The sequence below is a fragment of the Seriola dumerili genome, unplaced genomic scaffold, assembly GCF_002260705.1.
Source record: "Seriola dumerili isolate Sdu_G_001 unplaced genomic scaffold, Sdu_1.0 BDQW01000149.1, whole genome shotgun sequence".
Classification (NCBI taxonomy): Eukaryota; Metazoa; Chordata; class Actinopteri; order Carangiformes; family Carangidae; genus Seriola; species Seriola dumerili.
The window spans coordinates 3,536,082-3,562,532 of NW_019174404.1; the positions used below are offsets into that span (position 1 = coordinate 3,536,082).

General features: G+C 40.8%; 1 protein-coding gene and 1 long non-coding RNA gene across 2 annotated transcripts in view; one reads left to right on the forward strand and one right to left on the reverse strand.

Annotated features, from left to right (window-relative positions):
- Positions 1–1,233: 1,233 nt before the first annotated feature.
- The window catches only part of pacs2 (phosphofurin acidic cluster sorting protein 2), a 61,145-nt gene continuing 35,927 nt past the window's right edge, over positions 1,234–26,451 (reverse strand). Inside the window, exons 2-25 of the mRNA XM_022750057.1 lie at positions 21,684–21,771; positions 20,925–21,014; positions 20,291–20,416; positions 18,222–18,384; positions 17,825–17,898; positions 17,490–17,570; positions 15,694–15,753; positions 15,375–15,529; positions 14,128–14,218; positions 13,500–13,571; positions 13,027–13,151; positions 12,595–12,727; positions 12,255–12,359; positions 11,919–12,025; positions 11,546–11,700; positions 11,118–11,228; positions 10,778–10,886; positions 8,607–8,639; positions 4,666–4,708; positions 4,483–4,525; positions 3,313–3,448; positions 2,490–2,710; positions 1,994–2,107; positions 1,234–1,357 (exon numbers count right to left, since the gene is read on the reverse strand). Of these exons, the coding sequence (XP_022605778.1) occupies positions 1,239–1,357; positions 1,994–2,107; positions 2,490–2,710; positions 3,313–3,448; positions 4,483–4,525; positions 4,666–4,708; positions 8,607–8,639; positions 10,778–10,886; positions 11,118–11,228; positions 11,546–11,700; positions 11,919–12,025; positions 12,255–12,359; positions 12,595–12,727; positions 13,027–13,151; positions 13,500–13,571; positions 14,128–14,218; positions 15,375–15,529; positions 15,694–15,753; positions 17,490–17,570; positions 17,825–17,898; positions 18,222–18,384; positions 20,291–20,416; positions 20,925–21,014; positions 21,684–21,771 (2,554 nt within the window). The 3' untranslated portion in view covers positions 1,234–1,238. The remainder of the gene's footprint in view (positions 1,358–1,993; positions 2,108–2,489; positions 2,711–3,312; positions 3,449–4,482; positions 4,526–4,665; positions 4,709–8,606; positions 8,640–10,777; positions 10,887–11,117; positions 11,229–11,545; positions 11,701–11,918; positions 12,026–12,254; positions 12,360–12,594; positions 12,728–13,026; positions 13,152–13,499; positions 13,572–14,127; positions 14,219–15,374; positions 15,530–15,693; positions 15,754–17,489; positions 17,571–17,824; positions 17,899–18,221; positions 18,385–20,290; positions 20,417–20,924; positions 21,015–21,683; positions 21,772–26,451) is intronic.
- On the forward strand, positions 9,578–12,674 carry LOC111225288. Its single transcript, XR_002665263.1, has 3 exons — positions 9,578–9,673; positions 10,793–10,900; positions 12,581–12,674. It is a non-coding gene; the product is annotated as an uncharacterized LOC111225288 (long non-coding RNA).

The following is a 26,451-nucleotide window of genomic DNA, read 5'->3' on the forward strand; positions in this document are numbered from 1 at the left end:
CAGTAGAAACTGCTAGCATTACTCTGTCTGAAGGTTAGAAAAAATAATTTTGTGTTAATTCGTACAAAAGAACAGTTTCTGTACGAATTAAACAAATGAGAAATAACATTTTATCTAGTGAGCTTTGAAGGTGCTGGTTGGCAGATTTTTTTTTTAATCTTCAGACAGATCCTAGCTGTTTCCCCCTGCTATGCTAAGATAAGCTAGCTGCTAGCTGTAGCTTCCTATACCATACAGATGAGAGAGTTTATCAATATTCTCATCTAGAAAGTGAATAAGCAAATTTCCCAAAACATCAATACATTCCTTTTTGTTTGTAGTACCATCTCATCTTGTGCTATGAATCATTTTCTAAAAAGCAGGTGTTTTTGATTTTATTCTTTTAAGTTTTTTGGTCTAATTTTTTCAGCAAAACTCTTCAAACCTCGAAGCCAATTCACCAGGAAGAGAAAGTAAAAAAAGACAGGGGGACTACGTAGAGTGAAAACCACAACTAAGAGTGGTGTGTAATCTTCTAACAGTGCCAGGTTATTATTCAGAATCGCATTCACACAGTATTCAGTCTATTGCACATTAGGACGTCTTCATTTAGTGCAGAGGGCCAAAAGGTCAGGGGCCATTTATTTTTTTCTTCTTCAGGGTTAAGACGACGAATCGGCAACAGTCTCTGAAGTTGAGAATCCAAACTTTCTTCGCCGTGGTTAGAAAATGAGATGACCATCACCTCTTCCACTTCATTACAAGGCAGCTGCTCTTGCTTTTTAATATATATATTCTTGATTAATTGTGCTGGCCAAGTGCTTGAAACCAACCTCACCAAATAAAAAAAAACAAAAAAACATGATGGCAGAGGGTGAAACCTGGGCACTCGTACAGTATGTCAAAGGTTAGAAGTCATTTCTAATTATTATTTAATTAGGCTTTTTTCTCAAAAGTCTATAAAACATCAGCAGGATTTTTCTTTTAAAAAGCAGAGTAAAGAAATATTCCCTCGGCAGCCTTGCCTCGAGAAGTTTTTACATAAATAGAAAATTAAAAAAACACGCAAAAGATTAAATAATCGGACAAATGCAACAGTGGAAAGCAGAAGCTTAAATTAAGACAGCAGAATAGAGGAAGTGTGCTGGGGGAAGGTGGGATGGAGGGGGGGGGTTAAAAACGGTTGGCACGAGGGAGAGGGAGAGGGAGGGGGAGGGGGGGGCTGTCCTCTCCTCAGTGTTTCAGTCTCTTAGGTGCTGCTAGTACGGGCCTTTCGTGTGTCCGAAGATCCCGATGGGGAAGTGTTTGACGTGGGAGGACCACTGTGCCGCCAGCTGGAAAAACTTGACGTCGTTCCACTCAACGCCGTCAATCAGCACTGCAGGAGACAAAAGGCAAAACACAACAGGCACTGTTTATTTACATTACAGGACTTTTTTATCCCCCTCAATTAACCGACTGATCATTTAGTCTCTAAAACGGTGACATCTTCAAATTGCTTGTTTTGAACAACCAACAGTCTAAAACCCAAAGACATTCAATTTACAATGATACAAAACACAGAAAAGCAGCAAATATTCACATTTATGAAGCTGGAAATTCTGCTTGTTTGTCACATTTCGCTCAATAAATGACTTAAATAATCAACCAAACATCAAAAAAAGTGTTAGTTAATTTTATGTTGGTTGCCAAATTTGACTTCACTCAATACACTTAAAAACACCAACACACACCAAAACCTGTGTGGACAATATGCTGGTTTACGGTATTGTTTTAAAACTTATATTTGTTATCTTCATCATGATACTTGATCAAGATGTCATGTTATATTGTGTATGAGGGAACTATTTTTTTATTGCAACTTTTACCATTGCAACTGTTGCTACTGTTACTGCCAAGTTGATATAGCGACAGACAAACTGAACAGAAAAACATCAGCGATCTCTCTGAGGACGTCTGGGCCGCTGAGGGAGGGAGGGAAACACCAGGGCAGGAGGTCTGTGTAGAAAATTACCTCTCAGCATGGTCTGCTGGTGCTTGGCAGTGCAGATGAGCCGGCTGATGCCCTCGATCACTTGACTCTTCGACTCCACCTCCTTGTCTTTGCTCTTTTTTGGCAGGAACATGACTGGCAGAAGGGAAGGACAGAGACGCACGCTGCGAGTAAATGAGGGATTCAGAACCTTTTCTGCTCCCTGAGGATTAAGTTGTGATGACATTTGGCCTTTTGGTGCGATGTTTGAGGTCGGACCGGAGAGGAGATCTGATCAGATCACATCCGGTTCTGTGAATGTCCTCTGATGTGATTCATCCACACTTTTTCTCATTTATATCCGTAAATTGCGGCTCAATGACAATGTCCAGATTATATCAACTTTTTAAGAGGTTAATTTTGAGGTGAATTGTCCCTTTAAGGCTCCCACTGTAATCAGAAAATAATACCACAGTGCACAAATCCCAAGAAACAAGCATGTATCATTCCACCTGTATGACACAGGTGTTCATCTTACCCTTCTTATTCTTCTCCTTGGTCACCACTGTCATGGACATGGTGGGCTGGGTGCTCGGCTCAGCGCCCCCCAGTGGCAGCCGGCTGACCTGCAGCGAGCGGAAATTGCACTTGAGAGTGTTTTTGGAGGAGGAGTCCCGCTTCTCCACGTCTTTCTTCCGTTCTGTTGGAGCCACCCAGTAGTCCACCTGAAGCCCCATCAGCTCCGCCTGACCGACGGAGCTACAGAAAACAAGTCAGTAAAGTTAAAGTGGAAGTACTTTTATTTTGAAATTTAAAAAAAATGCATGCCTGAGAGTTAAAGCAGCTGAAACTGAGAATATGTGGAGGAAACAGCACTGTCGCTCAGCAATTACAGAAAAGTCACATTCCCACTCTCATGTATATAAAAAATTAGCTTTTACCTAATTTTCCATTGCATAATATAAATATTTTGGAACAATATATACTGAAAATTGTATCAAAGCTTTATTAGTTTTCCCCCCTGGAAGAAAAATCCAATATCATGTCACATTAATTTCACATTTGATATTATTTATTCATCTATACATGCTTATATTCTTATAACAAAGAAAAAACATTTATTTAAATTTAAAGAAATGTCAAATTTTTGGAAGAACAATCTAGAACTTTTTCTACAACCACTGTATTTTGCTTGCGACACACTAGTTGTGGTTTAGTGCTTCAGGCTTCTAAACAATTTTCATATTAAAACAGTTTGAGGAGGGAAATCACTTTTCAGGTAATACATACTGTATTAAACCTACGACAACAGGCCACAAGTCGACATTGTTCAGTTTTGAGGACACAAGTCAAAAAGGCACCTGTAAGCGCAGAAGCTGGTGGTGACGGAGGGAGAGGAGGGAGGGGTGGGCGACGCCTCTTTGAGTGCAGGGGATATTTGCGGAGGTGTGGAGGAGAGCAGCGAGGAGCCCAGAGGTGCTGCATCATCGGAGTCTCCTGAGGGAGGAAACGGTACAGAAGGTCATTCTAAAACCAGAGAATAAACTAGTTTTTTGAAGATACACAACTCAAATCTTCCATTCAGACAAAAAAAATGCACAAAAAATGAACAATTTGAATCTCCCTCCATTAGTTTTTTTCCCCGTCTTCCCCGTGGTACACACTATGAAGGCATCCTGTTTTAGATTTTTCTTATTATCACGTCTCCCCAAAAACTCACATTTCAGATACGCAAACTGATATCCACATCAAACACAACAACATCCCTACCATCGTTAATTTGGAAACAAGGTCTCCTCAGTCTCACCGCTGACTTCTCCACCGAATACAATAAAATGTCTTCTCAATGACCAACAACACTGACGTGCAGATCATTCAGCACGTTAATCCACACAGTGCAACTCACTAGGCAAAATATGTTTAAAATGAGTGGTGGACAATGAGTTGTTTTATTATTAACATTTTAAAAAACTGAAAATGATAAAATATATATATTATAATATAATATTGGAGGTTATAGGATCAAGGTAAGTTATGACGCTATTAATCATGATCAGGTTTTACCTTTACACCAGTGACTATTTGGACTTGACTGTGCAAATGTGTTTTTGCACAACAGCAGAGCATCTTTTTTCAAATGGATTTCTTACATTAATTGCAAGTGTAAATATTTTCATTAATTACAGTCATAAAGATAATTGATTCAGTTGACTATAGAATTAACCAGGGTGCAGTTATATTGACAAGAATCAAATATCACAGAATTTTTACCTGTAATAATAATATTAATTTAGTGATATTTTGTGGAAGATTATTGATGCTTTGAGAAGATATTGACATTTACTAACGTTACTATGAATGACAGCAATGTAAATACGACCATGCTGATTCATAGATTACATAAACTCAGTTGCCTGGTGCAGCTTTAAGAGTATTAGCAGGATTAACACGATATGCAAACAGTTTCTTTATAAGTCGTATTTCATCTTCTAAATATTAAACATCCATAAACAACCCAAACAATAACTCACCTGAAGTTGCTGACGTCTGCTCCACGAGGCCAACTTTCACCATCTGAAGAATTAGAAAGGGAGGAGAAAAAAACAAACAAACACAAATTTCTAAAAAAAAAAACACAACCTTCGGATAAAACATCAGCGGGACAAAGACTAAACCAAAGCACAGTGAGTTTTTAGGTAAAGGGGGATACTCACCCCGATGAAAGGGATGAATTTCTGACACGAGTCCTCATCAGGGCTGTGGAGAGGCCGTGACGCGGGTGCAGAGGAAAGAAGATGCAACAAAAACAATAAACATTTCATGAAAAAAAGAAAAGCAATTTGAAGTGTTTGTACAAAAGAAAAATCTAATAGAAAGTTACTCCTACAAGAATTTAAAACTACTCTGTGTAAAGTAAAAGGTTATAATTGTAAGAAATGGTAACTAAAGTTAACAACACTAAGATCAACTGTTAGTAACTTGTACATGTTGATGATGCTGATTTCCAGTGTTTCACATCTGGAAATACTACAGTTTCCCATTGCATAGAGAGTATGCAAAGTTATCACAGCGCAAACAGAATCAACAGAGCATGCTGCACTTGCTGCCGGGCTTTAAACCTCCACTCAAATAGATTCACGTTCCCGACTGCAGGCCCCCCTGATTGTAGCAGGAGAAGCGGAGAGAAAACATGCAAAACTATCGGCCTCCGCCACAGCCATCCAATCATTGCAGGGACAAGAGTGGATCTACCAAATTAAAGTCAGAGAGGCATTCAGGAGGCAGCAAGTCCATCAGGGGAACAACTAAACTACTGAACCATAAACAAATGGATGAGCAGGAAGAGCACCAACCTAAATCAAAAAGCCTGTCTGGTTCCATGCACTACCACTAAGCGGTAGTGCATCACTACGCTTACAAGCCTTCTACACTATGAACTATTTTCCTGGCGGTGAGCAGAAAAATAGCCTAGATGGAGTTCTACTGTACTGTATATGTCTATGTTTTCTAAATGTAAAGACGTTTGATGATGTGAAAGGTTGTTGCTCTTGCCTTGAAGAAACCTGCCATCGCCCCCCCAGGGAAGAAACAGAGAGACTACGGAGGAGGGGAGAGAATAGAGAAGACAGTCTACAGTAGGTAACAGTTTGCTTTCCCAGCACAACACAACTCTGCTGTGATCAGTCTCGGAGCAGCCAGAGAGAGAGAGACAGGAAGCCAGATGTCTGCCTGGTATGTGAGCGATTTATGTCCGTCTAGGCCTTGCAAGGATGGAGTATGACAGAACACATGACTTCTGTCTGGTATGTTTAATCCGGCTATTGGCTTAAATGTCAGGTGTAGTCAGATAAAAGATGCACATGCATGTCAATCCATGAAAATGGACATAAAACTATGGACATTACACATGCACTTTTCAGATAAAGGTCAGGGCCCACATTTATCAAACTGTTAAATGTGAAATTTTAGACGTTTACTTCCGATAACAAACTTATTAACAAAGATATTTATCAAATTTCTTACATTTGAAAATACTCTGAGATTTAACAGAGCGCCAAATGTCTCTTAAGAACAGGGTGTACTTCAGAATAGGTTGGTTTTAGTGTTCTTTCTTCACTTGTTTTGAACATTGGATGTTACCAATTGTTTTTTTGTTTTCAATATCAGGTTTATTGTTGTTTGACAAAAAGAAAAAGATGCCAGAGATCCTGCTAGATATTGAATAATGCAAAAAAAAAAAAACTAAGGCTCTCCATCTTCAGGTGGAATAATATTATTAATTTATTCCTCTGGCATACAGGCAAACAAACAGACTCTAGATCTTTATACATGCCGGATGTAGAAGTATGTATTCTACATTAAATGAAAAATATAGTAGTAATCCTGAACAGAATTATTTCACCTGAAGACAGAGATGGTTGTCTGCATTATTCAATATCTATCAAGACTTCTGGGATCTTTGTGCTTCTACCTGTCACGGTAAAGAGCACCTGTCGGATCGGCTGGAGCTGAAACCTTATATTGATTTAGTTCGCAATCACTTTCTATACATCTTAATTCTTCATCTTCATTCTTCTTCATTATGTGGCAGTAAAATCCCCTTTTACAAATTTCTCTGCTGTTCACTGTCTGTAACAGAAATTCTTTCCTCCTCTTCTCCAGTTGGTTTTGTTTCCATTTCAGCCAAATTTAATCTGTAATCATGAATCCCATTTACATACGATAAATAAATTAGACTATTCTAAAGTTCATACATTAAGCATGCATGTGATCAATAATGTGATGACTTGAGAGCTCCTCTTTAAGATTACTCTCACACTATCCATTTATTTAGATTTGCATTCAAGAACATTCCTATTCTTCTCATGATTAATACCAAATTAAACATCTTTATCTTTCCAGAAAGACTCTATAAGTCACTATATGTGACACTTCGTCAAGTAGACGAATAGTACCACGTGCCAAACATTTACTCAGCTCTACTACGCTGTCTGTAATAATCTTAAAACGGGCCCAGTAGTATTGAGGACACTACGGTGGATCATGATTCGTTTAAACCAAATATGTGATTTAAATACATTTATCCTGGTGGTTGAGGGTCATGGTTAATTACAGAAGAAAGAGTTAATGACACTTTGACATTGTTATTTTTGCTGACAATGTGCAGGTTTCCTACATCTAACTGGACAAATAACAGACAGACATGGATGGCCACAAGCACATGGAAATGACTGAGAGGAAACAGCGAGGAGGAAGAAACAAAGAAAAAATCTCCAGAGGGAGCAAAAAGCTGATTGTTTTTGGTCTCCTGCCACTTTATCAGCATATTTTCCCTTCTTCAGACCTTTGGTATCTTATCAGTGAGACGTGTTTGGAGTCGAAACTGAGAAGTGAGTATGATCTCTCTTTGGAATAATAATAGGAATGATGAATATTCAGAGATTGTCTGATAAAATAAAAACAACAAGAGCACACAGATGTTGAGTTGAGTCGAGTTTCTGAGCAGATTAACAATTGTTTATATGCGTCAAAGCACACATTTAGAAGATGTACACCAAACTACTGCATGAAGCTCTTAAAGGAATAGTTCATTTGATATTTTGGAAAATGTTAGCTTAGTTTAGCATAAAGACTAGAAACAAGGAGAAACAACTAGCCTGGCTTGATCAAACGTACCATCTGCCTAACGTCACCTCTAAAGCTCACTAATTAAAATGTTATATCAAGTTTGTTTAATGCATTATCTGTGGAACTATTTGTTGACAGGTAGCAGTGACTCGTTTTGTACAGGTTAAAGAAACAAAATATAACATGTTAATTAATTAGTTTTAGAAGTGCATTTGTATTGGGATTAGTCAGGCTAGCTGTTTCCCCCCCCGTTTAGTTTTTATGTTAAGCTAAGCTAACATGCTAACTGCCGACTGTAGCTTCATATTTACCATACAGACGCGACAGTGGTATTGATGTTCTCATCTAAAATAATTTCCCAAAATGTCGAACTGCTCCTTTAAGAAGTATACATCTTTAAATATTAAGTATTTTTTACTTTTGGTAATCAAAGCAGCACCAGCTAATAAACAAATGCAGAAAGACATGAATTTCACTAGCATGAAACTATGTAACGTGATATTAGCATGGCTGCTTTGTAATCAAAAGTTTTCCAAAAGATGAGAGGCAGGAAATCTAATAGAGTTCAGTTTTGTTTTGATATACTGCCATTTCTGCTGTAGAGTAAATAGTTCATATTTTCCTCTCAAATTTTATGTCACTTCCTTGAGGAAAGAAGTGATCCAACCAAACCACAATTTCTTTTGGACAGAAAAGAAAAGCTAAAGCTCTTGTGTCTCAGCTTATAAAAACTTCTATATAAAAATTTGGCCTGGTGCAGCTTTAATTAGCTCAAGAAATCTTATACTCTGTCTGTGCACTTCTGTTGTTTACAACTCCGAGCTGTGGCTTGGACGGCAGAGATGGATCTTTTGTGGAAAGTTTATAGCTCAGGCTGTTAATAGAAAAAAAAAATACTTTAGAAGCAGCTGTTAAAGTGGCAAGCTACAGCAAAGACTGAGGAGGTTCAAGAAGAAATGGCTCCAACACACAGAAAGCACATGAATCACCAGGCTACGTGAGAAACAAACTCAATCGACCACAATACCTTACTGCAAAATCAAAATGAAAGCTCTTTTTCCTTCAAAGAAAGAAAACATACAACAAAAAGATAAAACATGTTATTCACACACACAGTGATGGAAAGACAGTGATGTTTATTAGACAGACTCCCCCACATCAGACACTGCCACTCCAACTCCAACACACAACCCCCACAACATTAGTGAAACTCTGACCACAGTTTGTTTTTCAAAAGGGGATTCAAAGTAAATGGAAAGTAGAAAATGCAGCAGTTGTGATGCATGCAATTTCACATACTAATACTGAATGTGTTAATCACTCCAAACCGACTGTTCTGCTACCAGCAGCTGGCTTGAGTTGAACATTCTGTTGCTATAGCAACAGCTACTGGCAAAGTTCCATATGCTAGTTAACTGACATTGCTGAATCCGCCATTTTGTCAGGTCTGTGACCAAGCAAATTGACAAACATCATTAATTTTCTTCTTGTTTGAGCATTAGGTGCAGCCATTCCTTTTTATTGCAGCTTTTATGTCATTGTTAATTTGTAAATGCGTGGAGTGTTAGTTACACTAGGCTAGCTAGCTGTCTGCAGCCAATGTGTTGCTAATACAACCTTCTAATGCTGGGCTAACTTTTGTGTGTTTTCTTTTTACTTTTGCTTTTTTTGGACTCTATGTGTATGTTTACAAGATTAATGACTTTGTTCTACTTCTTACAGTCAGACATTTTAGAGTTAGATGAAAAGATTGATATCACTCTTATCATTAAATATGAAGCTACAGCCAACAAACGATTAGCTTAGCTTGGCATAAAGTCAGGGAACAGGGGGAAACAGCTACCCTGGCTCTGGCCAAAGGTAACAAAATCTGCCTACCAGCACCTGGGCTTACTAATTAACTTGCTGTATCTTATTTTCTTAATCTGTATAAAAGTCAATGTGTAAAAATGACAATTTGCCTTTTCACACAGGGTTATGTACCAACCTATTTCTTATCTGAGACCAGCAACTAGCTGGGGTCTCTGCTGATTACATTTGGACATAGCCTGGCTAGCTGTTTTCCTCCGTTTTTGGTCTTTGCACCAAGTTAAGGTAATAAACAGCTGGCTGCAGCGTCATATTTATCAGATAAATCTCTTCTGTATTTCCCAAAATGACAAGTTTTTTTGCTTAATTGTTGATCCTTCATCTGTGATACATTGTTTTCCTGGTTTGAGGGAACTCATTTGACAGCTAGTATTAAATCCAGTTTCCTTCTTACTGTATGAATTCACTTTTATGTCACCTTTGGTCTAACTCTTGTTTACAATATGTTATCTTTTTGTGATTTGTAATCACTATCACTGAATTTGTTGTCCAGTATTGTGTTTAATATTACAAAGGCCAAGGTTAACTTAATGGAAGTGTGTTTAGCTCGCTGCATAGCTGTGCACCACATGCATAACTGAGGCCAGAACACAATGTTTTTTATTTTTTGGTTTGTTTGAAACTCTTGTATTTTGATTTCAAGCAACATGCAATGAATTATTTACTTTATACCTTGTAATTTTGCCTGAATTTGTAAATAATGTTCAAAACAGTGTGAAAAATATTTTTGAAAAGCCAGTTAATTTTTTACAGATCAGTTCAATCCCCTTTTGAAAAACAGGTGAAAGCTCTGCATTAGAAGCATTGTTAGAGGAAACCTTCAGACTTATCTAAATTCAAACTAGGGGTGTCGCGATATACCGGTGTTGAGAATAACCGTGAAATTTAAAAAATGAAATATTGATATTGTGTTAATAATACTCATATGCTAACATTGTTGATTGATGAACATTGAGGGCTGATGTTAGACCTTGTGGAACTTATGTTTATCAGTTCATCTGGTTGTCCTTTGTACAGTTATGTTACAGATTGTCTTACTCCCTAAACTTATTTATTTGCCAAAAAAAGAGACAAAATACTTTATTTTTCAATTTTTCTATAGATATTATAATAATATTGTCATTGTGAATTCTTTTGTCCATGATAATCGTGTTGTGAAAATCTGCTATCGTGACAGCCCTAATTCAAACTTCAGTGTAGCTTCCAAAAACACATTTCAGGTTTCTGTGCATCAGTGTAACTGGTGGTAACAATCAGTAGGAAATCTTCTGGTTCTTTTGTGGTTTGTTATTAAGTGAGAGTGAAATCCTGGGAAAAAAAAAAACATACCTCTTCTGTTTGTAGGTGAGCATGGCCTCTGCGATGGGGAGCTGGTGAGCTCCGTTAGCTCCCAGCATGTACTGAGTTACCCTTGATACCACATCTGGGTTCTCCTGGACTGCACAGGACACAGTAATTAATACTCTTCTCCAAACACTAGAATACATAGTCAGGAACATACAGTATATAATCTCATATCTTTAAGTTGTACATTTATATTTACTATAACTTGGCAGCAAAAGTAACCAGTTGTCATTATAGTAGATGATCTCTAAATACCTCTATAAATTATTTAAAAAAAAATTAAATGTGTTTGTGATTTTAAAAGTAATATGACAAAACAGCCCACCAACAACAGGAGCTTCTGGCTTGTGAAACAGGTCCCTCCAAGCAGCATCTTGGAACAGACTGTTGTATCGATAATCAATAGTGCCGAGATATTTGGAGACTGGATGAGCACCTAAAGACAATCAAAATGCAAAATCAGGCATCACACAGTCAGTTTCTAAGGTGTTGTGTGTGGCATTTCAGCATCGGCATCATTCATTCTGAGATGTTATTGTTACTACTGCACATAAAGAAGCTGAGTATTAGTCTTCTTTAATCGCAGGTTGCTATTTCTGGCATTACATTTTATAGGAAATGACATAATCATATTATTTGTGTTTAAAAAAAAATATGGCACCTTTAAATATTTGAAAAATAACGAAACTGACAAAAAAAAGACAAAAGACAAAAACACAAGAAGAGAAACTTTAGGGTTGGACTGCTGCTAACCTAGAGGGATAATGAGAAACCTCATGTATCCGAGCCAGTCAGGGGTCTTATGGGAAAGATGGTCCACAAACAGCCTCAGAACTGCACTGAGGTAATGCTGCGCTCCGGCCACGGCTATCTTTATGGGGATGGGCGTCTGGGAGTTACAGTTACAACTAGGAGACAAAACAACGAGACATAATCACAACTCACAGAATCTCACAGAAATAACTGTCGCATTTAGTCCAGGGAAACAGGGAAACAGGACTTTACTCAATAAACTGTTCTTATTAATCACCATTTACTCCACTAATCTGCAGCTGAGTGCTTTCGACTGTTGTAAAGTAATTATCTGTTGGTAAAATCAGTGGGGGCATGTGAGAGGCAGACTTACAATCTCTGTATGCGGGAGACGATGGTGTTGAACGCAGCTTGGATGTCTGCTGTGGTGCAGGTGCACACCACTGGTAGATGGTGGTTTTGAAGCATATCTGAAAGATACTGAGAGGAAAAGAAGAAAGAAATGAGTCTCCAGAACTAAAATTGAAATGTGTGTGACTTCATTATAAACATCACATGCTGAAAAGCTCTTCACTAATGTAAAAATAATATATTTTCAAGAGTCTGTAAAACAAAACAAAAAAAAAAGAATAGGCCTAATATATGTCATTTTGGAGTTAACTGGAGTAATCATCGAGCCACAGCTCTCTCAAACGCTCGTTGTTCTTACCTGGCCCTGCCAGTCTGACGTGTTGATGAGGATGATGCTGTCAGGGAGTTGGTTGTCAGACACCAGGATGTGGTTGAGTTGGTCATACACCGTCTTTCTTGGGATCTTGGGAGGGAAAATTAGAAAACTTTGGGTGAAAAGAAGGATCCCTGTTTTTAGGTCTCAACTTTAGATAAAATAAACGAAGATGAATCTTCCAACACTTCAGCTTCAAAACTGAACAAAAGTAGTTTAACCAGTAACCAGAAGATTACCCTTCAAAATGTGATGAGTAGTAGAAAGGCTCAGCTGACTACGGTTTGATGTGAAATGTTTTTGTCCTGCAGCTCTCTCCACCTACCTGTAGGTGGCAGCGTGTGTCCAGGGACCGCTCGTTGTCCAGGCTGTTGGCCCTCTCGTTCTGCGGCCTGCTGGGCTGGCGCTCCTTCAGCGACGTGCTCCTGCCTCGCCTACCTGCCAACTTCGGTTCCTGCCTGAAAACGAAAACAGCAGAGGAAGAGAGACGGAGGACTGGAGTGTTGGAGGCAGAGGAAATAATGTGATCATCAACAACAAGGAGGATAAGCTCTGATCTGTGGGTGATGATTAGAGTTAGACACATTCATCTATAATAAAAGAACTCATTCACTATTTTTTCCATTTTAAAAAACAGTTAGTATTGATTGTTCTCTGTGATTTACGTCATAAATATTCATGTCAGCTTTAAAAAACCACCTTGCAGAAGCACATCAACGATCTAAAGAAGATTATTCTTGCTCATGTTTTTTTTTACCTGTTGGATGAAATGATGAGCGACTCTGTCTTGGTCATTTTGCCACTTGGTGGCAGTCTCTCTAAAAACGTGTCCATGTTGTCCATCTCCAGCTCTGTGGTCGGAGTCACCGCCTCCGGCTGCTCCTGTGGGAAAAACCAAAACAGAGAAAAACAGCAGGGTTTATGAGTTAAGAGCTGACAGATGTGTTTATGCATTTTCCTTTTTCACAACAACAGACTGACCTTTCGGCACCTTCAGAGTCCTGACTGTCTTTGAGGATTTCAGTTGTTCTTAATTATGTTTTAATCTAATTGCTTCTGGGTGTTTATGAGTGTAAACATCCTTTAACAGCTAAAACAACAGAGAGTATACAGGCTAATAACGAATGTGCAGTTTCTGCTCATTTCTCTGTTTTTCCTCAAAATATTGACCTTCATATTAACACTAATACCAGTTATTGATCTCCGGCAGCTTTAAGAGTTCATACTTACAAAGGAGACATTATCAGACACATTATCATCTGGATACTTGGCTCCTCCACACTTGGTTTTATCTGGGTCAATCTGGAATTAGATGGTGAGAGGAATAATAAACATTACATTGGTTTCGATGGGAGTCCCAGCAACTTTTATTTCATAGACACTGAAGCGGTGGTTCATTCAACATCTCGTGACCTGATTGTGAGTTCAACAGAAGTCCCACAGCTTCATAAACAAACTAGTGATCACATTACCTGCAGATTGATGGGAAAATCTGAGTGTGTGTGTGGGGGGGGTGAAATTTGACTCTTATGCTCTCCAGTGAAAGTCGTCCCTGAGCAAGACAATTAAAGCCTTTCTGCTCCAGTGGATTTACTCATCTGCTATCAGTGCAGCCCACTGGTTACACTGGTGTATCTCCATCTGTTTCACTGTGGTATTAGGAACCCAGTTTGTTTAAGTAAATGCAGCAGACGCAGGGCTGTGAGGCAGGCATGTGAGCGGGAACACAAACAAGCTGAAAAATCTCTGATCCCTTTTAAAGTCATTCTTCACAGATTGCTGAAGGAAACCTGCACCCCTGCTGGAGGTATTTAGGACAGCGTTTTACAGTGTGGTGGTGGGGTGACTCTGGTCTCACCGGGCTGGGAGGCTCCCTGTGGCTCCGGCTGCTGTGGATGCTGCCGATCTCAGTTTGAGAGCTGGAGAGGGAGAGACCCTCGAAATATGGCCTGAAACAGACACACACACACAAAAAAAGAGTCAATGAGAGTATCCTCAACTCTTTAAGGGTTTTCCTTTTCCCCAGCGCTGTGTTTGAACAAAAACAACAATCAGTATGTCTCAGTAAGCCGATCTAATTTTGTCCTTTTTGTTTATGAGTATAATGTGCTGCTGCTCTTTTTCAGTTGGTTAAATCCAAAATCAACCGTCCTTCACGAGCCGCCTTCACACATCAAAAGTCAATCTGCGAGTCGAAAGGAGAACTCCTCATCTCGTGAAAACACTCGTATAATGTCTCCTGTTGCTCTGGAGGAGCTTTTCTGAAGTGTGAGGAAATGACTCGAGAGACGTCGCGGCGCAGGCTCGGAGGATGTATATTTCAAACAGAAAGCCAGAGTTAGAAACTGGAGGTGCCGAGTTTGAAAGACTTGAAAGAAAGACGCTATCGCATTGCATCATGGGAAGCTAAAGATCTTGCATTTTTGAAGCTTTACCTACACTAGGACATAAAAGTCAGGATATACCCCGCAGCCTCTGCTCTATTAAATATTAATAGTATATTAATATTAATATTAATATTAAATATCAACACTAAATCGTTGGAGCACTCTTTTGAATCTATTAACAGCTGATATTGTTTTCTCCTTGTCAGTCTGTGTGTGTGTGTGTGTGTGTGTGTGTGTGTGTGTGTGTGTGTGTGTGTGTGTGTGTGTGTGTGTGTGTGTGTGTGTCATCAGGAGAAACTACAGTAGCGGGAACCACCACAGAGTATTTTGGCAGGTGTTTGTCTTTCATCACGGCGATCGTGTCGCAGCCGTGAAAGATGCAGTCATGAAACTTCACAGGTGTGTAGGTGAGATCAAAACAAAGGCAGAGCTCAAAGATGGGTGTGGTCCGACCCAGTGCTCATGTAACTAGAAACCAGCTTGTGATGGGATCACATCAGCTGTTGACCCTCTGACCCATCAGTGCTCTTGTTTATGTCGAACTTTACAGCTGTAAATCTGGTGCTTAGACTCGTCACTACTTTCAGCTAAAGTCCCTTTCAGCAACTTTTAGTCATGTAACTTCAGTCTTATCATCATTATTTGCCCTGAAGCACAACTAATAACATAAATGCTTCACAAACAAAGACGCACACACTCCTCAGTGAGAGTCACTCACTTGAGTTTGGGTTTCGGCGTACTGAGGACGCTGTCATCGTCATCCAGCTCTGGACCGCTGTCACTGGGGTTCTCAAACTCCACACTGTCCAGGTCCAGGTCCTCCTCCTCCACCTCAGGAGGCGGCTCTGCAGGGTCCTGCTCCGAGTCCAGCACCTACACACACACACACACAAACACACACACACACACACACACAGGAACAGCAACACACACAAGCAGAGGCGTTAACATCTGTAGTGGCTCAGTAGCTCCGCAGCAGAGGCACATGGGAAAATGAAATTCCCAGAAGATGCAGCAGCGTCTAGAGAAACACCCACCTCGTCTGAAACTCTGAACCGCTTCAGTAGAGCCACCACTCGCTGCTTAAAGTTCTGCTGCTAAAACACAGGAGAATAAACACACAATCAGCTTGTGGCCTAGTTGCGCTTTACTGCAGTGATCTGACCAATCCAGTGCAGAGGAAAACAGCTGCAGCCGCTGCCGCGCGGGAGCTCCTCAGTTTCAGTAATTTTACCGGCAGTAGATACATTTGCAGCGTTGGCTGCGCATCGATTTTTCTGTTTGTGCTCATGTAAATCAATAATCAAGCAGCATCATGCTTCATCTGCTTTCTGGGGCTTTCATCTCCTGCTGGTGCTCAATCAGCTCGATGACGCGACATCATCCCTGAGCAAAAAATATTCAAACTCATCCTCACTGAAAGGTGTTCGATAATCCTTTTCAGGCACTTGACATTCTGCAAATGAATCACATAAAAGTTGGACTCACTGAGGTGTTAATTGGAAAAACTGGCGTTTATCGCAACTACAGAGCCTGAACTATTATTATTGGTCAGTTTTTCAGCAATTTGTTTGTTTTTAATCCATTAAATTAGAAAAGTAATTTCGAAAAGTGTTTGTTTGATAATAAATATAATCTTTTTCATTAGTAAGCGAGGGCTAGCAGTGCAGCTAACAATTCACAGGTTACATACACACAATAAACAGTGGCGTGCTTCAGGCTGTGATTAAATGAAAGTACTGTTGTTGTTGTTGTTGCTGCTTCTGAAAGAAAATGCGATTCCTGTTAGACTGCCATCTACGAGGCAAGACACAAACACAAATCCGTTACAGTCAATTTAATAAATACTTTATATATCATACTAGATGGATTTATTTACGTTATCCATCTGATAATCTGATTAGACTTGATTTCAGCACCTGCGAGGCACTGCGGCTTTTGTTAGAGCAACTTTAGTTCTGTTTGGTTCTGCACCGGATTCATTCTTCACACAACCTTGACAAATTATACATTGTCTGAAAGCTCCAAGTCTCCTGTGCAAAAGGATCCCCAGATCACCGCAGCAGCTGTTGACACAGAACTGTTTCAAACTTGCGGCTCCAGAGTGTTTTCCACTCACAGGGTCTTACTACAGGCATTACAGACTTTTATAGGCTTTTTCTGGCTTTTTGGTTGTAAAATGTAAATAGTTACATTTCAAACAGACCGGTGTTATGACTGTCATCATAAGGGTTGAAGAACAGTAAGCTTTTTATGTTGGGCACATTATCTCTCGAGCGTGTGCAGAAGAATGGGTGTGTCTGTTAACAGGTTAATGTATAAACTAATATTTCTCCTGAGGTGGATTTGGTTCAGTATTTATGATGAAATATATAAAATGATTTTCAGGCACTATCGTGGATGAGTTAGAAAAAACAAGCTCCTTAAACCGAGGGGACCGGACGAACACTGCTGAAGCGCTGTCCTGTTCACACGCTGCTGCTCAAACCTCGAACATACAGCTGGTCGACAAACCGGATCTACAGTATGTCGTGAATGCAGATGCTTCAACACAGATATCGAGGCCTCGCTGAATGTTCAGATGAGACACACCAAATGAGTGAATCTCTTTTCAGAAGACCGATGTTTACCCGTCCAGTTGAGTTCAACGCATCTGGACAGTCTATGTCGAGGAGCACTGGAGCTGCTCCGGAGGCTTCTGGCGGCCCGACCCCTTACTGAGATACTTTATGTCTTCATCCGTCTGTGTGTAATTTTCTCTGCTGCTCTAGCTGAGAGTATAGATGGATGAGCTTTGCTTTAAAACCCCTGCATGGTTCCCCCCGTCTCTTACTCTGGTGATGGAGGGCGTCCTTACAATCGACCTCCTCTGCATCTTTGTCTTCCTCACACGGTACTCGTCATCCTCCAGATCCTGAAAACACAGAGGAGAGAAGACGAATCTTGATTTGTTTTTAAAAACAGCCTCCCATTAAAAAAATAAAATAAAATAGCCAATGCATTATTTACACTTGTATGTCTTCAAATTATGCAGTGCAAGTACAGACGTTTTATTCCAACCTCATGCCCGAGCTGAGCGCTTAATTATTAACCTGCTTGCCACTGATCAGGGTAACGTAAAGCGATTTGTCCCACGACCCTTGCAGGTCTGTTTCCGGTCGCACTCACCTGTCCCTGCACGGCGTCGTCGCTGGCCTCCGGCTCTGAGGAGAAGCTCTCGTACTCCTCCTCTGAGTAGTTATCTGAAGCAGAGGAGACGTCGGGAGATTAAAGGCGGGAGAGCAGAAGATGCCTCATACATATTTCAGCTACCCCACCCCCCACCCCCCCCCCACTTTTTTTCAGCCAGGCTCTACATATACATGATGTACAGTACACCGAGCTACAGTGGGCTACCTGAATCTCGCTGCTTTTCTGCATGATGAGAGAAAAAAACGCGACACCCTGAGCCCTGAGCCCTGAGCCCCTCCCCCCCCCGAGCACATTAGGTGATTATGATGTTTTCGTGCTGTTTTAACCTCAGAACATCGGGGGGGTGGGGGGGTAATGAGGGAAAAATGTGTACCGGAGCATTTGATCTTCTGTCCTCCCTGCAGCGCTGCCTCCTCGTGGTCTATTGGCTGACTGGACAGGGAAAAGATCCAGATCTCTGCCACCTTCCCCAGCATGTCTTTCTGGTTGCTGCAGAGAGGAAGGACCTGGCCTCCCTCTGTCGGGTGCTGCATCACCTGTGAGAGGTGGAAAAACAGAGAGGGGGGGGGGGGGGGGGGGGGGATGAGTGATCAGAGCTCACTGCTCAGGTCTTCTCATTCTTCATATCGCAAAAACTGTCCAATACAAGAAATATCCACTCCTTTAGAGACATTAACACAGTTAAAAAAAAAATAGCTGTTGTCATGGTACCCTGCATTTCGACGACCACTTTGTGAGTTTTCCAAAATACAGAGAGACGCTCACTTTCTTGCTGATTAGATGAGATGATATTGATGTCCCTCTCAAGTCTTTACAGTAAATATGAAGCTACGGTTAGCAGCCTGTTAGCTTAGCTTCGGATAAAGACTGGAAACAGGGGGAAACAGCTAGCCTAGCTTTGCCAATAAGGTGACAAAATCCTCTAAAGCTCAGTAATTAACTCGCTATATCTCAGTTGTATTATGAAAGTGAAATCAGTGCTTTACTGGGGTAATGTGTCAGGCTGTTTTGTCTTCCTGTAGTCTCTGCTGGTTGGAGGGAAGCTAACAGGCTTTAATGAGCTTTAGAGGTGCTGGGAGGCAGATTTGGTTCCACTGGCTCAGAGCCAGGAGAGTTGTTGCCCCCTGTTTCCAGTCTTTATGCTAAGAAAGGCTAATCATCTCATCCCCTGGCTCCAGCTTCATGTTCACTACAGACGTGAGAGAGACATTCATCTTCTCATTTAAAGAAAGCAAATAAGTTCATTCCCCAAAAATGTTGAACTAGTCCTTCAAATTCATAATGTGAATTAAGGTTTTTGGAACACTTCACTCACATGTGAGAGCAGTTAAATCACCTGTGTTTTGTTTTTCATTCAGTCATTTCAGCGCAGAGGTGGTTCTTCACACTCACACCTGCGTGCTGCCAACTTTAACCACCCACTGTTTTCTGGTGCCAGACACGGACCGAGAGCTGGTTGAGTGCCTTGCCCGGTGGCGCGTTAGTACGAAGAGGAGTGTGTTTTTTTTATTAAACATACGGAGCTAGTCACAAACCTCAGGTCACCTCAGGACAGCGCCGCCCCGAATCTGGAAGAGCCTCGCTGTTCTCGCAGCGTCCTGTGAGACCATGTCGGCCTTGAGCAATTTACACTGGAACTTGTGTGGTATGTTGTGCGAGAGGCTCGCTCTATCCTTCAGCTGAAAATGTAAGAGCCATTTCTTTTTTGTAGTTATGTACAAGTCCTCTTCTTTTTTTTTTTTCTCCTCCCAGGCGCCAAAATGTTTTGTTTTTTTTTTTCTTCTCTCAGCTGCAGAGATGTGACCTTAATAAGCTCCACTGAGCTTTGTCCGCCATATGGGAACTCCTTAGTGTATCAGCATCATCTGCACTGAAAGATATCCATCTGAAGAGAGTCGTATTAGAGGTTTTCTTAAAGCACAAGAAACAATCGGTCTGTGCTGTGAGTTACTTTTATTTTCCTCTAAATATTTCTTAAAACAGGGAGTTTTTATTTTTTTCACTTCTTAAAAGGAAAAGTGTAACAAAGCCGATTTGTGCAGAGGAAAGTGGATTTATCTTTGGTCTTTCAAAAATAAAAGCGTTATTTTCAGACTGATTAGAAGATGAAAGTGATTATTTAAGAAGGCTTTTCTGTGCAGTGTTTGATTTTTAAAGAGCCAGAATTAGAGCCGGATCCCAGGTGAGGATGAGGAGGACAAAGTCGAGCTGCAGCTCCAGCATCCACCATTTTCTCATTATATTTTCACACCGGTCCAGACACTAAGAGCCTGTCGGGGCCGATGTACCTTTCTGCTCCTTCCTGCTCTGAGACGTAGAAACACAACACACACCTTCTACATAGTCCACACACACTAACTAACACAGCCTGTGCCGCGTCGCCCGTCATTAAATCTGGTGTAGACAACGAGAACATGAGTGCAGGTTTGTTGCAGTGCGTACCTCTGCCATGTCAATAGATCCCACTGCCAGAGTCTTGTAGCCCAGGATGGTTCGGTTCTTGTATCTCTTTCGCCGCTGGAGCATGATCTGCAGCTTGTTTCCCTCTCGTTTTAAAAAGTGCGGGTACTGAAGGTGGAGGGAGGAAACAGAAAGAGCAGGGAGGAGGAATTACACTCACATTTTTTTACCTGTAGCGTAAAGAGCAAGTCTGCTGATGTTGTGCGTTTTTTTTTTTTTTATTATTGTCAGCGAATCCCATGAAAAGACCAAAACCAGCAGTGGGTGGGTGTGAGTGGGTTTTTTGATCAGATTTGATTTGATTGACGCTTGACAGGCAACATCAGATACAACCTGCGCTTTGCACCAATACAAGAAAAGATGCGTCTCCACATCCTCAGTACATCAGCAATACAAAAACTTCAACTCTCACTAATATCCAATGTAAGTTTGAACAGTTGCCATGGCAACAAGTGTAATAAAGCTCATCCCACACATTCTTAACTAAAACTGACGACATTCACTTCAGCAACAAAGAACGAAAAACAGGAAACACTGAGCTACAAACTATTCATTAATGATTGATTGTTTGGAAATCAACAACAACAAAACGGCGTCATGGTGATTTCTCCTCTACCTGCAGTGAGAAGTTGAGAGCCAGATCCGTCTCCACAGACCCACTGGGTGGCAGCACTATCTCATGGGACCTCAAGATCCTTTTGGAGCCCTGTAATAAATAGATTAATAAATAGATAAATAAAGAGATAAAAAAAAAAAAGAGTTGTGTTTAATTTAGTTTACAGTCTTCCCCTCTAAGTAATTCTGTATTTCTGCTGCTGTTATTCACTGTGCAGCAAAGGTGCAGGGCATACATTATTCAGCAGGATTCAACACATTTTAAAACACCCTGCCAGGGCTTTTTTTTTTAATGTTTTAGCACTTTTTTTTTTTTTTTTTTACAAATCTCATGTTCCTTACAGGGTGTTACAATTTCACAAAGTCTTTTTTTTTTTTTCCTATTTTCTGCTCAGCAACTGGTTGAATTACTGTCAAAGTTAAATTATGGCTGCATGAGAACGTGCTTTTCTCTGACATAAATAGAAGCAAACATGATGTTCAGTACACTGGAATATATCTCAAACAAGTCTGTGCAAGTTAATGTTTGCACCGTGTGACGTGAACCGAAACCAAAGGCTGCCTCGAAGGTGGAAAACAATATGACAGAAAATGAAATAATGACAAAAATATGGACTGAAAAAATGGCCTGTATTTTTCCCTCCATCAGGGACTGAGATATACTGTATACGTCTTTACTTACTTTACTACATCAGGACAGGTGTTTGTGTGTAACAGCTTCATACGTGCCTGCTTTGTCGTGTCTGTTTATATAACATACCTGGATTTTAACCGCTATGACCACAGAAATCAGCTCTTTATCGAGTTCCCTCATCACAACCAGCTTCTTCAGAGTCAGACTGCACAATCTGCAGAGAGAGACAGAGAGATAGATGGAGAGTGAGCAAGAGAAAATTTTTTTAGTTTAGCGCTGCCGGCATGTTTTTCTTAATAAGCACAAACAGATGAGTCATTCACGGAAAAGGCCGGATCATGTATTTATTAAACAGCAACAAGTAAACCTTTCACACGTAAACACAAACAGTGTTCGACCAGATTTCATTCTCAGGGAATCAACAGGTTTCATGTGTGAAAATCTTCAACGCTACATTCTCACACTTTACTGTACGGCAGGTGTTAATGTGATGCTCTTATGCTGAGCAGGTTACAATGTGTGAGCAGTTTTATACAAACATACAAATATATATATTTCACAGGAACCTGACAGATTGTCTTGGCTGATACTGTCGGTGAAGAAGAAGAAGAAGAAGAAGATGAAGAAGAAGAAAATGCAGTGCAAGAAGAAAGTAAAAGAAGATGAAGAACAACAAGTGTGTTTTATAAAATGAGAAAAAAAATTAAAACAAATCCCCACCATCATTAAATAAAGCTCCACCGAATAAAAGCACAGTGAATAAGATTCAATAAAATACCTCAAATACTTCATACAGTATGTCTAAACCTGTGTCCCTGTGCTAACTGCTCCGTTATCTCTCTTGCTAAATACAATATGCTAAATACAAACAGTTCTCTCACTGAAAAACATTTTGGATGAGTCATCCTGAGCTCAGGCAGCGTAACATTAATTTATCCAATCAAGCAACTTGGTTGTAGCAGCCAGCAGGGAGACAACATAGTAGGCAGCATGGACCTTAATACATCACATACACATCACTTACACCTTCATACTGAAGTCATTCCCTCTTTTGAGCGATCCAATCAAATCCCTCTCATAACTCTACCTCTACCCAGATATTCTGTCTTTTCATATATCTCAAGGAGAGAAAGCAAATGAGCTGATTTCACAAAATGTTGGACGTATTCCTTTAAAGGCGCTCTGAAGACTCAAAACTCAAGTTATGTTGACACTCAATGTTACTCACCAAAAGACATTGTGTGTATCCTTGAAGAGGCTATTTCTAAGTTTTCAAGACGAGAGGTGATAATCCGCCCTGCGAGCAGCGCTACGTCTTCAGCTACAGTGAGTTGCTATCGGAAAGTGACGAGACGGGCCGGGGCTAGCTGGTTAGCATGCTAACATCAGTAGATGAAGAAAGACGTGATAGAGACAAGCGTTAACTTTGGCGTCGCCCTCCACCTCTGGAGACAACTCCTGGTGAGTAAAGGAATGAAGTTTGATGCTGAACTCACAACGTTTTTTTCGAGACTGGCTAGTAAACAGCTGTTAATGCTAACGCTGGCGATGTAGCAATAGCAACGCTTACAACTAGCTTCTTCGAGGTCTAACAAAAGCGTTTATTTCCCCATAAAACCTTTGCAAAGTTTTTTGGGTTGTTTTTTAGATCTGCATTGTTTACTATAGAAAGCGGTTTTCTTCTTCACTGCCATTGCTGCGTATCTTGGTGAATTACTGTCACCTGTGGGTCGGTCGAACAGTGTGACCTTAACCCACTCACAACCGTACATACAGTGGTGCTACTAGAGGTCAAAAACTGCCTTTAAATAACAAATACTGGCCAATATACCAAATTCTCCGGCAGTGATTTCAGCACACAGTGTTCGAGCTACATGAGAAAAGTAATCAATCAAACATGTGACCTTTCAGAGAGTGGGATAACTTAACTGCCGCCACAACCTCATCTAAAACAGTTTTTCTGCTGGAGGGAGAACTGGCTGAAGTTCACAGGAACGTTTCAAAATTCCCACACTTGTTAGTCCGACTGAATGTGAACCGAGGGTGTCGCGGCACACTGAGCTCAATCCTGCACCACTTTGTCTGAGTCGTCCAGCAGACGGGTCTCTGCCAGCGGAGCAGAATAGTGACAGTGAAGCAGGATGGTGGTGGGGCAGCCGGGGGGGTGGGGGCATTGTTAGGGTATTAGGAGCAAGGGGGGGGGGCATGGTGCTTTAACAAGCCCGTCACGATTTTTTGAGACACTTCCTCACCAGACAAAAGTGAAAAAAGAAAAGTTTTTTTTTTAAGGAGCTTTTCTTTTCAGGCACTGTTTGGTTCCTTTCATGAAATCATTCAGAGGAGCAGCTCAGAACAGGCTGGCTGCTCACAATGTGGAGGCCGATCATTTATCATCCTGCTTCTCCTTTTTCTTTTTTCCTGCAAAATTAAACAGTGTTAATGGTGCTGCTGGTTGGAGTGACATCACTGCTAAATTATTCTGGGGCATAAAAAACAAAACAAAAAACAAAACATGGCATTGAATGTCGTCCAGCAGCAGGAACGGGATATTCAACAGCAGCGATGGTTTATTGTCACACAGAGTAAAAAGAGATGTGGGTCAAAACTGCCATGGGTGACAGAGGGTGAGTGGAGAAAGCCCGGGGAGGCGACATTAATACACCAATATCCACTGTCGTTTAGTGTAAAGACTGAGGAGTTGACCTTGGATGTAATCTAACTATCTCCTGTCTGATTCTTCTATTTTGGGAACAGGAGGTAAAACACTGACGAGTTAGGTGAGGCGGCAAACAAAAGAGGACGGCAAAGAGAACAGTCCAAAACCACACAGTTTGCTGAGTGACATAACGCTGCGTATCAATCAGACCAGGAAAACACTGGGATGGAGAGAGAAGCAGCGATGACAATGGCAGGTTTTGAAGAGGCACCCCCCCCAGCAGCAGCAGCAGCAGCAGCAATGCAGCAGCAAGACTGAAATGAAGACCTTTCTCTTCTTCAGCTGAGACACGACCCAAGAAATTCCAGGCACAATGGACACAAGCCAGTGAAGGGCTCACATTGTCTCTTCAGCCTGCTCTCTCACACACTCACACACTCACACACACACTCTCACACACACACAATACGCAGCATTCTTGTTCTCCCGTTTTTGTATTAGACCAAGTTTCCATCACTTTCAAAACCCACAACACTCTCCATGTCGGTTATGCTTTGTGGCTGGATGATGATTTCTGCCACACAGGCTGCTCTGCTACAAAAGTCACATTTAGCTTTTGGGGTTTTTTTAGATTTGATTTTTTTTTTTTTCTCCCAGATCCCTCACAATGGACTTATCTTGCAGTGTGCGCTCTAGGAGCTAATCTGCCCGCAGGAGCAGCACAGAAATGCTATTTCTAATGCAACAGCACTTAATTTAAGAGGATCTGCGGTGACCCATTTCTCATTAGTTCGTGGCCTGAAAATTCTGAACAGAAAACAGACACAAGCAGAAATTAAATGGAGGATATTTCCTCCTCTCTGGACAAATTGTTCTGACATTTGTGACGTTTTTTGGTGGTTGAGTTTCTGCGAAAGACCGTTTTAGTTGCTGGAAATTCACACCCACCTCGACCGAAACAGGCTGTTTAGAGTTCATTAATATGATTATGTTATTCATAACTGTATTGCTGGCCTCGCCTCCTCCAATGACACATCAAATCTAAAACATCATTATCCTACTTCCAGACTACAGCTGGACCACACTGGGTGTTTGAGGCTCATACTGATATTGATATTCTGGACTGCTGTGATTTTTGATCGTGTGTAATATTATTGTTGTAATTGTACTGTTCACCTGACCGACCAGCACCTGAGCGCTAACATTGGTTGTGCATGGGGAGTTTGAAAAGTCTGCAACAAACTAAATATTTTGGCTGATAGGAACCTCCTTAAACATTAAGATTAACACATATTATAAACAAATAATCTTGATACAGATTCCCATACACACACTAATACCAATATGTCTGCAGTAAGCTGATATTGGCAGATTTACGGGCCCGGGACCTTGTTCCAACTCGTCTCATGACCTCTGAATCCTGACCCACATCTCCAGTATTTTTCAGCGATTCAGACGCTGCAGGTCTCGTGCGACACAAACTGATGGCAGTTTCCCCAGATGGTGACACAAACCGAGCCAATCAGGGCTTTGTGGGCAAAATTAAAAGACTTTTTGTGCCAGAGCAAGATAAAAATAGCCTCTGAAAAAGCAAGTAACAACAAATAACAACCCCTAAATCTGAATATGTGTTTGATCAGTATGAAAAGTATGAAGTTAACTGTTTCCTAGCAACCTGATGCAGTGATGACATACATCACATTTACCTGTATACAAAGTAGGGGTGGAAATTCTGTCATTTTGGTGATTTATTTGTGACATTATGGCAGGTGCTACTTCAGTCTTTCACTTTGTTGCTGGATCAGATTCAGTTTGTTTCGAAATTGAGCCTTTGAAATGTTAATCGGTGTTTTTTTCTGTGGATTTCGATGGGGAAGCTCCAATTGTAAAAGCTCCCGAAACCTGCTCAGCAACACTGATGTTTCAGTTCGAGGACTCGGTAAAGTTTTCTTTATTCAGACCCTGAACTGGAAAAGTTATTTGCAGTTTTTTCCAGCTGTGACATCACACTGGGTTCATCTTAGTTTGTTTGAATGATGCAACCTGATCACGTGGAGTAGTACCAGCTTCCTGCTTTAATCTCTGACAGCAGAATCCACTCTAAGACTCGACAGTTCTGGTTTCCCATGATGCCCCCACTCTACTCAATATGTTTAGTATGCAGCACTTTGGCCTGGACAACCTCTCTGTTCCTGCTTTGATGCACACAGAGCTAAACATGAGAAGAATACGGCCAAG